Below are 15,191 nucleotides of genomic sequence, written 5' to 3'. Positions count from 1 at the left end.
GGACCAGTGGTCTCTGTCCCAACCCATCTGGACCAGTGGTCTCTGTCCCAACCCATCTGGACCAGGTCTCTGTCCCAACCCATCTGGACCAGGTCTCTGTCCCAACCCATCTGGACCAGGTCTCTGTCCCAACCCATCTGGACCAGTGGAGACAAGGCCTTGTTACTCCTGGTGCTCCATCCCAAACTGGGAGGGCAAGAAGGGAAAAATCCAGGACATGAAAGTATCGACAGAGTTGCATTTCACTAAAAACTAATGTTTGACACATACTATTTTTTGGGGGCTTCCTCTAACAGTATAAGCAAGTATCCTGAATAGCAGGTACATTTCCCAACGCCACATTCAGAGGATCTTTCAACTGACCTCTTCAGAATCTTATCAGAGCAGGACAATGGGGTAGAACTCAATAATTAACCGGCCTCTTAATAACCTTTTCAGGCACAATGGCACCAAACTACAGGAACCAGGTACATAGGGTCAAACACAGCCTTGTCCCAACCTCCAACAGCCTCATGCTAAGATGCTTAACCACTTAACCACAAAAGACAGTACAATAACAAGTTCACAACAGTTATGCTGTCAGATATGTTATTGTCATAATAGTTTCATTTTAATTTAGCCGTAATGCTCAAAATTGGGATGCCAGTGTTAAAGTGTATATTCATTATGCAAATAAATTCATATAGTGACTTTCACAACAATAAACCACATTAAGAAAGAACAGCTTTCTTTTACACAAGTGTGTGTGCGTATGCATGTGCACACACACACACACACACACACACACACACACACACACACACACACACACACACACACACACACACACACACACACACACACACACACGTGCACACACACATGCCCTGTAACTGATTATGGAGTGTAAAGGCATGGTCAAAGCCACCAATATAGGCTAATGTCATGGCCACTGAGTTGTGACTACCCACACACCACACACACACTTTACTAGGTGAATGTGTGTGTGTCAAAAGCACTTTAAATCTTTAACATGGTATGGGGCGTATACATGCGTGCGTATGCACGCACACACACACACACACACACACACACACACACACACACACACACACACACACACACACACACACACACACACACGCACACACTTTCACTTTCTTTCTTCTTTCCTTTTACTTCTCCCTCCCTCCCTCCCTCCCTCCCTCTCTCCTCTGTTACTACAACAAGTGTTGGAGGTGAGTGCTCGGCGGCCGTGCCTGTTTAATGGGCCGTCCGTTTGCCAACTGTTCCTTTGAGGGGCCGGTGAGTCGGGCGTCGGAGCCGGGATTTGGGAGGGAAGGGAAGGCCGGTGCCGCTGGATCAGACACATGGAGGGGGGTCCGGCTCCATTCATTTAGCTCCATGTGAACAACAGAGCCCCACTTCAAACAACAAGGACGCAGCCGCAGCCGCAGCAGCAGCAGCCCCACCGTCTGCGCATTCAAACGCGCGCGCAACAACATAGCAGACATGCACATGTGCTGTCACACATGCACACTTGTATAGTATGCACATTTGCACAACCTATAATAATTTAACGCAGTGTGTAAAAGGTCGGAAAGAAAATCCACTCTTGAGTTATCAATGCTTATGATGTGTCTGTGTGAAATGTAAAATGACCGATCAACACGGAATAATTGACTTGAATTTGACAGAATATTAGCCTATGTTATAACTGATGTTGCCATTATTACACCCTACTATTGAATTAAATTAAATTCTTCAATTCCTTCTGTTTTGTTGACATCTTCATACGTTACTTACTATTACCACATCCTTTGTTTATAAGCTTCACTCACACACACACACGAACGCACGCACGCACGCACGCACGCACGCACGCACGCACGCACGCAGGGCATAAAAACACAGGTTCCGCGGTGCCCCCTGCCCCACCCCACTCCAACCCCCCGCCACCTTGGGACTCCCTCCTCTCTGCCCCCCCCCCCCCCCCCCCCCTGCATTCACTGGCACTTCCAGAAAGCTCTGAGGCGCCAGAGGAGCGGGGCTCATCTCTTGGGAACAATAAAGCCAGATCTTCATAAAAACTTCAAAAAGGCCTCGCCAAGTGTTTTATAGGTGCTTTAAAGGTTTATGGGCCCTGGGGAGTGAGAGAGAGAGAGGGAGAGAGAGAGAGAGAGAGAGAGAGCTGAATGATGCAGTCATCTAAGCTGTACGGCGGCAGGCCCCACTTTTTCCACCCACTGTATGCACGCACACGCACGCGCACACACGCACGCGCACGCACACACACACACACACACACACACACACACACACACACACACACACACACACACACACATACACACACACACACACACATTATATGCAGTCACAGGTCCGCTAGTGAGTGCGGGGCTGAGGTTGCCGGATGAGAGGATTGGTGGGTTTGTGGTGGTGGCGATGGGAGTGGGAGTGGGGCCGTCGGGGGTGCAACAGGTGATCACTCAGTGCAGGAATGGAATGGAATGGGAGGAGAGGAGAGGAGAGAGAGGGATTGTGTCACCATGTCACCCACAGTCGGCCACATGTCAGGGCTGACATATGTTAAGGACATGCTTGTTTTTACTTAGTGACTAATTCTTCTAAGAAGATCTATTCTCGGGATTTGAGACGCACAATTGGAGCGTGCGGGACGGTCGCCGGACAACAGGTGTTTTTAAGGCGCACACACACAGGTGTGTGCTTGTCCCAATTTGCGAGTGCAGACGTACATACAATAAGGATGTCCACTGGATAAGATGAATGTTCAGGCTTCTGTCTGCGACATATCACACACACACACACACACACACACACACACACACACACACACACACACACACACACACACACACACACACACACACACACACACACACACACACACACACACACAACTTGGGCCTAGCTTCACTGACCTCAGAAAGGGGTCAAGTCGAAGGCTGTGGATGGAATGGAGGAGAGAACTGTGGCTCCTTTTCAAGACACCAGCAGTAGTGTTTTGCTAACTTACATAATGCTCTCACACACACACACACACACACACACACACACACACACACACACACCACACACACTATATTATGCAAATATCAGTTTGGAATCGTATGGAGGTCAACAGCTCTGGCTGCCAGTGGAAGTGCTGATGAAACCAGCTATCAAATGATCCAGACCACATACAGTATGTATCAAATGATCCAGACCACATACAGTATGTCCCCCTTCCTCCCTCCCCCGTCACAGCTCGCCTGCACATATTTTGTCGAGTCATCGGTCACTGGACGCTCCCGAAGCTAAGCCGCCTGCTCTGCTCAGATTCTCTTTTATGAGTGTGAATCGCCACTATTCATGGCCTTTTTGGAATGTTTTCTTTAACATTATTTCGAGATATGCCAGGGTTTATATTTAGCACGGGTCTTCCCGGAGTCTGAAGGTTTAAAATTAGGAGGTGTCACAATTCTAGCACAATTCTTGAGTTACTGTCGATAAAACGGTAAAGGGCCCGTGTTAAAATGGCATAGGTTCGACGTCTACGTGACGTGTGCAGGACATGTGCGCCGTGAAAAGCATGTGTGGTCGTGCATGCAGAAAGTGTAAATCTTCCAGATGATATACACGGGCATTTGCACGTCTATATATTAATACTCCCGTGTGTGTGTCACTGTGTGAGCCACTGTGCGTGCTTGTGTGTCCACCACCACATTAGTGTGTGTAGGATCTGTTGACAGGGAAGCATGCAGCGTTTTATTTGCTTAAGGGCTGAAAAGAAATACACCCTGGTGCCAGCTAGGGAACGCTGTGATATGAGACTGCCGAAAGCAAGCTGGCCAGGCGGATTCTCAGCTCAAGAATGACGAATACAAAAAATGTAAAAGTGACTTTAGGTCCACAGCTGTAGCCGTTGGAGAAAATTGCATGTTTTACTGCTGCTAATTTCATGCTAAACGTTTGCTCTGTCCCCAAGAGAAACTGCTGGAATAAAAAATTTATAATCTTTTAGCAACTGGACATGAATAGTGACGAAAGCTCACAACTCAAAGCAGTGAGAGCTTGTAATAATAATAACAACAACTTCCATTTATTTATATAGGACAAGGACACCTTACACCAAAACGCACCAATACGCCTTTTCAGGGCAAACTTAAATGTGTCCAGTGACTCCAGTGCATTGAAAATCTCTGTCAGTAGAGAGTTGCAGAGGGTGGCTGCCACACTGAAGGCTCTGTGGCCAAATGTTTGTATGCTGGCGGGGGGGGGGAATGGCCAAAGACTGAGGAGATCAATGTCAAAGGACTGTAAGTTCCGTGAGGGAGTATATGATGATCGTAGGAGATCAGACAGGTACTGGGGTTCAAGGGCATGGAGAGATTTGTAGGCGAGGAGGAGTTTGTGATGTGATGTGTAATTTAACCAGCAGCCAGTGCAGGTGGATAAGGGTGGGGGTGATGTGCTGCCAGGGCTTGGTGTGGGTGAGAGAACCCTGGCAGCTCTGGAGCCTGTCCAGGGCTTCGCTGCATGGGAACCCTGAACACAACTCCACTAGTCCAGACGGGAGGCGATGAAGGCAATTTATAAGGGTCTCAGCCACAGAATCCGAGAGTGAGGGCCGGAGTCTGGAGATGTTTTTTAGGTGGTAGAAGGCAGATCTGGTGATGGATTTAATGTGTGACAGCAAGGAGAGGGTGGAATCAAGGACGACACCCATCTGGAGATGGAGAGATATACTGTAGAGCAGCTGTTGACATCCAGAAGAAAATCTCCAACCAGTTACCATGAGCTACCATGAGCTCAGTTTCACTGCTGTTCAGTTTGAGTAGATTTTGAGTCAGATGGCATCCATGTTTTTAAGGCAATAAGTATTGTGGTGGGAGCCGAGTAGATGGTGAAGTTGTAGATCTATTTCTTATTGCGACCATAGGTCGCATTTACTATGAAAACCTGAATTTCCGTGCGTCACACCTCTATATATTATGGTCACACCTTGTGACATCACAGCTCCATATATGGTCACACCTCGTGACATCCCGCCTCCATAATCTCCATAAGAGCTGACCTATTCTGACATTCCATATGTTGATCCTTCCCCACCCGTCCTTCCTCTTCGATGTTTTCCTTTTGACTGATACCTGTCCATTCAAACTCTAGACAGGCCCCAAAGTTATTAGTGCAGCTGTGCCCAGCAGCCGCCCAAAACTAGAGTTCTCATTCTCAACAGGCCTTAAACTTAAGGCCCGGCCCGACCTGGGACCCTGACCCTGTACACTCAAGACACTGATCTCTATATATGTAGCTGACATTCCATATGTTGATCTGACCTCATCAAACACTGTACACTCAAGACACACTCCATATGGCCAGACCTCATCAAACACTGTACACTCAAGATACTGCCCCCGCTACCACCCTTAGATCTCCATACATGGAGCTGACCTGTTCTGACATTCCTTATGTTGATCTGACCTCATCAATCCCTGTACACACAAGATACGCTCCATATATGGCCATGCAGTACAGAATTAATTCCATATGTTGATCTGACCCCCCATGCCAAAGAGCCAGCACTCGCCCAGCAGTCTGCCGTCACCCAGGAGGGCACTTCTCGCCCTCAGGGTGTCTTACTGGTAGTTTTGAAAGAATTCTTGAACAATCTTGAATTTCTGCCAAATAGTGAGTCGTTCACATCCCTAACTATCACATCCAACACAAAGGTAGGCGTTTACTAGTGTAGTGATGCGCAGGAGCGGGTTTTGATTGAACCCCAGTCTCCCACTCGCTAGACCGACACACAACCTGTGGTGCCAATAGGGCTGAGGCTGATTGGCAGGGCTGTTGTGGGCAGAGTCGTGGCTGGGTGCTACACTAGGAAAGAATACACCCTTTGTCATGCACTGGTTGCCATGCATTTGGCTCACATGTATATTTTGTCATCCATATCATATTTATTGATGTAATCATAACATAATTATGCAATGTAAAGTTTTCATATTGGTCAAGGTGCGCTGTCACAATGTTTTCATATTACGTGTGCAGCATCTTTTAATAGTGTGTGCGTGTCCGCGTTCGATGTGCACGTGCATGTGCATTATGGGGCCTCCCCCCACTTCTAAAAGTAGCACTACAACACTGATTACTAGTAACTTGTTACTCCCAACACTGTATATGTAGTATGCTGTGCCAAGGTGTTTTGGGGAAAAAGTATATATCGTCTGCTAATTGTTTCATCCAATGAAATGACAAGCGTATGTTCACATGTTGCACGGTGCAGGGAATAATTATGGTAGGCCTATACCATCTGAAAAAACCTAGACCACAGCACTGATGCCAACACTATATATTAACAGTGAAAACTGCAAGTGAAATTCATTTACATTTCTTAAAACACAACAAACCTATGCCTGAACTTAACCAGCTACAGTATGTGGGTCGCAATAGGGAAGGAAACAAGGCACTTTTACTTATTCTACTGCCATCCTATGGGAAAAGGCCTCCATCCTCCAGGTTTGGCAATATAACGATATTATATCGATCTCATGATATGAGACTAGATTGTCTGGAATTGTGGATAATTGTAATGTCTTTTCCTGGTTTTGTATTATAGCAAGGACTAGTAAAGTTTGTGTTGTCAGTTTCTATTACACAGTAATAGTATTGCTGATGATTGTTAAAAATCTCTTATCCTAATATTTGATTTTGTCCATATAACCATATGAGACCGGTTCGATAATATCATCCGAGACACCAACTCATCGTGCTGTAGAGATTGAGAACTATAAAAGTAACACACTGAGTAGGCCAATGTTTACTACTATTATATTTGAAAGAGACAGGCAGAGAGCTAAAGAGATAACAGGAAAGGCTGTTATCTCTTTAGCTGTCTGCCTGTCTCTCAACATATTCATTTATGTCTACTATGGACTCATTCAACAAGATGCTGCTGCTCACCTTGCCCAGACAGTTGGTAGCTTGACAGCTGCAGTAGTTGTGTTTTCCTCCTCTGGTGACAGCAGGACGACATGCAGTTCTGGAGTGACAGGATTCTCAGCAGTGTTGCCAGACTTAGCGGGAGAAAAAAGCAACCAGGTCTAAGAAAACAAGCCCAAAAGAAGCGACTATTAAACAGCACTATTCTTTGAAAAGAATACCAAACGAGTCGCCCATTTACCAACTCGCCCCGTGTGTACAGCTAAAGTAACCTAAGTAAATTATGGTTAAACCTAACCCTATTCCTAAACTTAACCCCAGTAAAAGTATGCCTAACCCTAAACTTATTTCTAACCTTATTCTCAGTCAAAGAACAAAATAAAGAAAACAAGAACCACCGAGCAGTCGGCGTGAGATCGGCGTAAAAAAGCGAGGGCGAGATGGATTATGGGCGACGGTACCTGTTACCTTTGAAAATAGTCCATCTACAAGCTCACAACGCATCTGTGAGCTTATAGATCTGTTATTTTCACAAAACCTTTGGGGAAAATTGCAAAAAATAAAAAAATTGAAACCACTAAACACAAATGTAGTACAGGGGCCCCTGCCACAAAATGTTTTCAGATGGGGATACGCGGACAATTACATATTAATGTGGGGGTCCTTGACATAATTATTTTTGAGAACCACTGCTTCAAACAACATTTGAAATAAAGCCCAAGAAATAAGCAACTACTACGCAACATCCAACTTTAATATTTACAAGCAACTTTACAGGAAGAAGAAGCCCAAAGTCGCTTATAATAATCGGACATGGCAACCCTGATGCTCAGCTGCTTAATCTGCTGGGTCTGGTATCTAATCAGTTTGATAAGGTTAGACTGCACTGTCCTGCCCTGGCAGAATTCATTATTTCAGCAAAAACAGCAAAAAAAAAAGGTAAACACAAGTGCTTTCTAGCCTAACAGTAGGCTAGAAAGCCGAATTATTAATAATTAACAGTCAATCATTAACTTTCCAGGTTAAAAACTGCTTAATCTTCATCACTCACAGACAAATAAATAACCCCACCTTTGTTTCTGTGTTAAATTATGTAGAGGAACGGTCTCCCTCTCTCTTATCTTTTCTCTGAAACCTTTGACTTCAGCCTTGTTTTGTTTTGGGATGCATGACGCCATGCTGTCACAGCTCAGACAGGCGAGACAGCTGTCATCCGTATTCGTTAATTTCGTCCTGGTTGTATGATGACGTGTTTTGTAGGACAACCCGGAAGTTACCGCCACTACAACACAAAATACAATTTTTAAATGACACGCACAATTATTAAGTTAAGCTAGCTGCAAAAGGAAAAATTACATTTGCAATATAACAAATGTATATATATCACAGAACTAATGTGAACCTCTCAGCCTTCATGCTACACAAATTGAAAGCACTGGTCTAAAAATATGGTGAGGGTTTCATAGAGTTATAGCCTAATAATTCCCTACCTGTAGAGTACTGATCTCAAAGGTGCCAACCCTAAGTACTAGTGATCTCCAGCTTTGTCAGATGACATAAAACTGTAGGCCTGTGAGCATAATGCCATTCTGAAACCTCACAGATGCTGTCTGGTTTAAATACATTATGTATAGTCTACTTTTAAGCTACTGCATTTATATAATGTTTTTGATTGAGAATTTTTTGTTTTATACTAAATTCGGACTGGACATGTGCTAGTAATGTATTGTTTAGAGACCTGTCACTTTCCTACTAGGCTGAGGAATATATCCAACCCTTTTCACATTGGCCTGTTATAGCGCCACCAACAGGTGGATTTTTGCAAAGCACATTTTTGGAACAAAATGCCTCAAATTATCCAATTGCCATCAAAGGCATAAGAAGAAATGGCACCCTTTTCACATTGGAAATTAGATCTCCAGGGCCAGTAATGTAGGTTTCCTATTCTGTCATGCTTACACAAAATAGATTAACATTCTGGTTCCCATCAAGCTTGTTGGTTATACAGTGGTTAATTATACATTAATTCCTGTGCCTTTTTGCAAGGAGCCACACTCATCGCCATCACCACATCCCCCTTTGGCCAAACAGCGTGAAAATCAGTTCTTCCTTGCCTCATGACCAAACTTTCCACAACGTTTAATGCAAATCCATTCATAATGTTTGGAAATATCCCGCTAATAGACAAATGGCATGGAGTGAAAACATAAACCCCATCCAACTCCTCTGTTAGAATGTACAACAAGCCTGTGGTGATATAGTATAACACAATTGTTCTTCGCTGGTGATGGCAAGATTCTCATAGTTATGTCTTAATGCTTACAGATAGATTCTCCATGCAGCTGCCCACCATTCAGTTTTCATCAACTGGGCAGCAAACACTCATGAGATCATTGCAACACAGCATCTGCACGAACAAGTGACCTCTCTCTATTTGTCATTTTTCTCGGGCGAGTGAATGGCTTCCGGAGGTGCACGGCTACATGTAGCTGAAACCTCAGCCTAAATGAATAAGCTCCAAAGAAAATTGGCTCTGCCTACACTCGAAAAATAATCATGTTGTGTTCCTTATGGTTGGTGAGATATGCCAAAAATAATCATTGAATCTACTGGGGTTTATACTACTTATAATGTAGAACACAGCTGTAGTTGAGACATGGCTGATGGCCGGTTAAAAAGAGAGTGTTATTTCAACTCTGAGAATATAAAAAAGGAACCAAGCAAGGGTCACTTTAGACAAATTGTTTGCTCTAAAGTTTAGAGCAAACAATTGAAACAAATGGACCCATTACGGTCCATTTGATTCCTCTCAGAGTTTTTAATAGTGTTTCTTATCTGTTTCCTATGGTGTTTCTATCACTATCTGAGACAGGAAGTATTTAAAAGCCAATTCCACTTAGAAGTTCCATCTTATTGTTCAGTGGGCCGAATGTGACACTTTGTGACTTCCTCCATTCACAGCGCGGTGATCCGTTAAAAGGGAACCCACAAAAACAACAGAGGCTTTTATTTTATAATATTCATTTATTGTTCAATAAAAATAGATTTTAAAAAAGTGACGTGATGTCTCCTTCATGACTTGGTCCGATGGATCTGCCAACGACTCCTTGTAAATATGAGGCTTTTATTTTATTTTATGCCTGGTAAGGGAGTTTATTTGACACCCCCACCCCACTCCACCCCCTCTCCTTTTCCCCACAGTGCTCTCATCAGACAGACAAGTGTCTATAATAACCTCAACCCCCTTCCACCCCCTCCTACAAAGTGATGACAGCACCACATTTACATACTTTTAACATTTACAGCAGATACAGTGCATTCAACCCCTGCTCCCACCCATTTTGTCTATGTACATATAGTTTCGGTTTTCGGTACGTGCGCTATTTATAGTTTTTTGCAATTTTTTGCCTTGTATAAACAGCAGTTAACAATGTGAATAAAGGAGACATCTAAACACTAACACAAGAGTTCAAACGTCAGTAAAATCAATTACAACTTATAATATCAGTTGCTCTTAAGACTTCTTTATACAGTAATTACACGTAAACACAAAGTCATTTTGAGGGAAACTGAACTCTGTAAACACTCTTATCAGGGTCAGAGAACTCCCCAACGGAATGCTCTTTTGCCAATTCATACTTACAGTAGTTGCGCACCAGTGAGATCTGTAATGATCTCAAGACGTGACACTGGCACGCAACTAGCCTAAGTATAAATCAGGCTTTGGGATTAGGTCATATAGATAGATGATTCTACAGAACCTAGAAGGCTACAGTAACTGCAGGCTTACATTCAATACAAGGCATCCAGTGACTTGCTTCATCACCTCAGTAGTGCTTTAGGAATCTCTGGTGCTACATTTCGTGAAGATACCAAGAGCACACTGTCAGTGTTTCGTTTCACATTTGGAAATACTGTAATATATTGTTAGAATGCTCAGCCACTTTATTGAACCAACCTGGTTGAGATCTTCAGTGCACAGGAGGGAATTGTGTGATATGAAAAAAAATGTAATGAAAAATGACAAATAGAAAAGCCTGCAGTCACTGAATGGAGAAAAGCCCAGCTCCACATTATGAAAGCAACATGTGGGCATTCCTATATTCACGGTATGTTGAACTGTTGTACTGTACACTGCACTGTATTGAACAGAGAAATCCAAACTTGGCACAGTTTCCTACAACTGTCTTAAAGGAATAGATTAGGTTTTAAGAAACACTTCTGTCATGAACTTGGAGTTCGCTCAGTCCAAATACACTAAAATACACTTGCATCTGCATTTTGGTTAATACGAAGCACAAGTTATAAGCATTTTGATAGCAATGCCAGTGCAAGTCAACCTGAAATAGCTTACTTGAAACAGCCTACCATATTTAAGCCCTGGTATGCTGTAAGCCGTAATGTAAAACAGGGAACAAAGCTTGTGAATATTCTGAGAAATAGCCAGCCCACTGAGCAAAACTGTTACAAAAGGTCTTCCTTCAGTGTCTGTAAGACCAAAAAACTGAGGCAAGGGACCTCATATTTGATCAGATGAGCTTCTTAAAAAACATGATCCATCCCTTCAACAATAGGATAGTTTTTAGCTGTTAGTTTTAACAGCGTTGCCAGCCCTGTAAACGCAAATGCCTGAGTCACTGAGTGATACACCATTGGTCAGCTGGTTGGCCAAAGAATGACCTACCAATCGCAGAGCAATTGTCTCTCCAGGTTGTGGGACGTAATAGTTTTGTTAGTTACACTATTGGTCAGCTTGTAGGCTTAAGAACAAACTAGCCAATCACTATAGAGCTATTGTCCCTTCAGGCTATGGGTTGTACGTTGTAGTAATAACCAACCGTTTCTTAATTTGACGCATATCTCTTGTTTCCAATCAGCCTGGATGAACTAACCAAACCTCTATGGTTATAACACAAAAACTTTAACATCACTGACTGATGAAGATACAGGATTAAGCTATGCTAAAACTAAGTTACGAGTGCCACCACTTCCTGTATGCATTGTTTATAATCAAAAGCCCTCCAACATTTCATACACGGTCCAGCCATGAACTAGTTTTTGACCTAGTCTTGTTTTCGGAGGGCTGTCCTTGTCTGGCGACTGCTCTTTATTGATGCTAATGTAAAATATCATATTTGAGTAAATACAAGAAAGAAAACACTGATCCGGTTAACATTCAGCACAGTATAGATACAGACGTCTTCTTCAGCAGGATTGTGGAAGATTTACAAGCTTCTCCAATTACAGAGGAACCCCAAACTAAAACCAAACCAAGAGAAACATTACTCAAATTCAAACAAACAAAAACAATACAAAAAAATAATAATATATATAGGCCTATATTGTTTTGTGTTGCTTCACCAGATGGCCGTATTAGTCAGGTACAGAATGGTGAATGGTATTATAGGGTGTATTGCTGCAGAAGGGTGATAAGGAAGGGTCCAGAGAGCCTTCCACCATACATCTCTCTCTCTTTGTTCTTATCCCATCTAGCCCTCCTTGCCTATAGGTTGCTGCGGGCTCTCTTGCTGCCAGTAATAATGGCAAAGATGGAGTGAGTGATGGGCTGACAGGCCAAGTCGTCGGGCCTATTGCGTCCCCAAGTGGAGATGCCAGCCCAAATCCCCCCCCCCCATTGCTTCCTGTCCTCTGGGCCCGGTCCAGAGCCCACATCCTGGGAACACGAGGGCCGGGCGGCTGCAGCCGACAGCTCTTTGGGAATGACACAATGAGAGAGTTCATAGGAAAAGCCTTGTCCGCGTGTGGTTGGGGAAGAAAAGGGGGGACTGATGATGCTGCCCATAAGGGGGGACTGATGATGCTGCCCATGTCGTCTTGGCAGAGCACGTTGCCCAATGTGTTGGCATCAATCACACCAGATGCTGCAGTGGCGCGCCATTAATCTTCCTCACGTCACATCCTTTTTCTCTATCTTTTTCTTTTTTCTCATCCAACGAATGACTCTGACGGCACAAGTATTCTTCTTTCTTTTATTTTTTGTTCCATTTTGTTATTGTTCATTTGGTGTCCAGATGAGGGGTTTTCAGATGTATAGAGAGAAAAAAAGGAATCTTATTGTATGAAAGGAGTAAAGTAAAACACATGGAAACATAAGAGTCTCACAGCAGCATCCCAGAAAACAACAAAACAGACAATTGTAACGATAAAAGCACACCCGGAGGGTAGAAAAAGGGGGTGGTGGGCTTAAGGATGGTCTGGTCTGAGGAGCTCCCAGTCCTATAGTCCCAACACGTCCCCATCTGACCACAGAATGAACCAGTTCAACCAAGGACATCCTCCATCTACAGTATATAGCACAATCTCTAGCCTAGAACACTGGTTCCCAAACCTTTTAGCCCAAGACCCAAAAAGAGAAAGTTGGTGTCTCCCTCGGAGACCCAGACTAGAGAAAATAGCCGATCTACAAGCTTTTCGGCTATTTTCACTATACTACTACTACTACTACTACTACTATTTGTTTCCTAATTTATGGGATTTATTTAGTTTTATTTATGAAATTATTTTGAAAAATCATTGAATTTGTTTCTAATTTTTTTTTGCTTTTAAATTAGAATTTTTAAATAATAATAAACCAAAGATGTAGGAAACACAAAATAAAGGGATATTTGTTTACCCATAAAAAGTGGACGCAAAGTTTGTTCCCGACCCACTGTTTGGGAAACAGTGCCCTAGGCCTAGAATGTTTACCCCTCCCCTCCCCCTCCCCACGGGGGGTTCCATCATCACACCGTGGTGGCTCGGCTGTATTTGAGCGCCAGCGGGGAGTACTCCTTGATGCGCACGCACAGCTTGCCCCGCAGCCAGGGGTTCTGCAGCTCCAGGGGACAGAAGTCGTCCTGGAGCCACTTCTCCCTGTCCTCCACCACCAGCACCAGGCCAAAGTGCTCCAGCTGCTCGGGACTGTAGTAGACGCCCGGCTCCTCCTCGCTGTCGCCTCCTCCTCCTCCTCCTCCTCCTCCTCCACCATTGCTGCCGCCCAGCAGCCGCCGAGACACCAGGTTCATCTCCTGCACCACGAGCTGGACCATCTCCCTCGCCGACGTGCCTGAAGTCACATGGAGCTGCACGTTGAGAGACCAGATGGGAGCCGGACGGAGTCGTCAAGTCAGGATTTGGAAATGGATATAAATAAACACACCACGTCAAGTAATTCGTATTACATACTTAAATGGTATAAATGGTGCATTCATTTATATAGCTTTTTTATCCAAAGCGCTTTACATAGATTGTGCATTTTATACACCCATTCACACACACATTCATAGACATCGATGGTGGAGGAAACCGTGCAAGGAAGAGTCTTGTTCAAGAACACTTCGACACTAACTCTGGGGGAACCTCAAGGTTCCCATCCAGCTGCTCTACCGGCCACTCTACCCCTGAGCCACTGCTGCCCCATTACTGCCACTTATTAGGCAGTGTTACAATGTAAATAGGATGGCAGGTGAACATCAAACCTAGCATTTAAATAACTGTTAGTAACTGTTAGTTAGATAACATACATAGGCCTCTTTGACAAGTAAACAACTTGACATCTGACTAACATAAAATACATGTGAACCAAAATTCGGGTAACCAACAATGCCACTGTTACCAGTCATTTATTTAGTTTTATGTAAAAAAAAAAAGAAAGTTAAAATTATTGTAACAGTATTCTGACTAGAGACCTATTTTAGTTCCAAACAACAGAAAAACAACAACAAGTGCTTCATCTGTACCTTGACGCTGGTCTCCTTGGGCAGCCCCGTGCGGTACTGCGGGTACACCCGGAGCGTGGCGGCCCAGCCCTTCCTGTGGGCGCCGGGCGAGGAGGTGTCGGAGAGTCTCTGCGTGCCGCTGTCCTCCGACAGGGTCCGGGTGGGCGGCAGGGGGTGGGGCTGGCACCTGTCGGCCGAGCAGCAGCAGCAGCAGCAGCGGTCCACGGAGGACGGCCGGTGGTGCCAGCGCCGCCCCGGGGAGACGGAGGGCGAGGGCGCGGCCGAGGCGGCCGAGTGACAGTACGGGTGGTGGTGCACGTGATGGTGGTGGTGGTGGTGATGGTGGTGGGCTGAGGAGGCAAGGTTATTAGAGTTAACTTAAACCAAGGAAATAACGAAAACTAACATTTAGAAACCTTCATCCTTAATTGAACTAAATGAAAACTACAATGCAAAAACAATTGTGTGTTTATAAAACTAACTAAAACAAACTAAAATTATAGACAAAATGCCCTTAGTTTGCATTTGTGGATTGTTGGCGGTTCA

General features: G+C 44.2%; 1 protein-coding gene across 2 annotated transcripts in view; it reads right to left on the bottom strand.

Moving 5' to 3' along the window:
* Positions 1-12,752: 12,752 nt before the first annotated feature.
* Positions 12,753-15,191, bottom strand: part of ankfn1b (ankyrin repeat and fibronectin type III domain containing 1b) — a 237,809-nt gene continuing 235,370 nt past the window's right edge. For both annotated transcript variants that reach the window (XM_083787093.1, XM_083787092.1), the window contains exons 25-26: positions 14,667-14,995; positions 12,753-14,009 (exon numbers count right to left, since the gene is read on the bottom strand). In XM_083787093.1, coding sequence (XP_083643219.1) covers positions 13,671-14,009; positions 14,667-14,995 — 668 coding nt within the window. In that variant the 3' untranslated portion in view covers positions 12,753-13,670. The remainder of the gene's footprint in view (positions 14,010-14,666; positions 14,996-15,191) is intronic.

This window comes from Protomyctophum parallelum (assembly GCF_964188405.1).
Source record: "Protomyctophum parallelum genome assembly, chromosome: 17".
In the NCBI taxonomy this organism is placed as follows: domain Eukaryota; kingdom Metazoa; phylum Chordata; class Actinopteri; order Myctophiformes; family Myctophidae; genus Protomyctophum; species Protomyctophum parallelum.
Note: the sequence above shows the minus strand (reverse complement) of the source record. Positions and strands in the feature narration are given on the sequence as shown.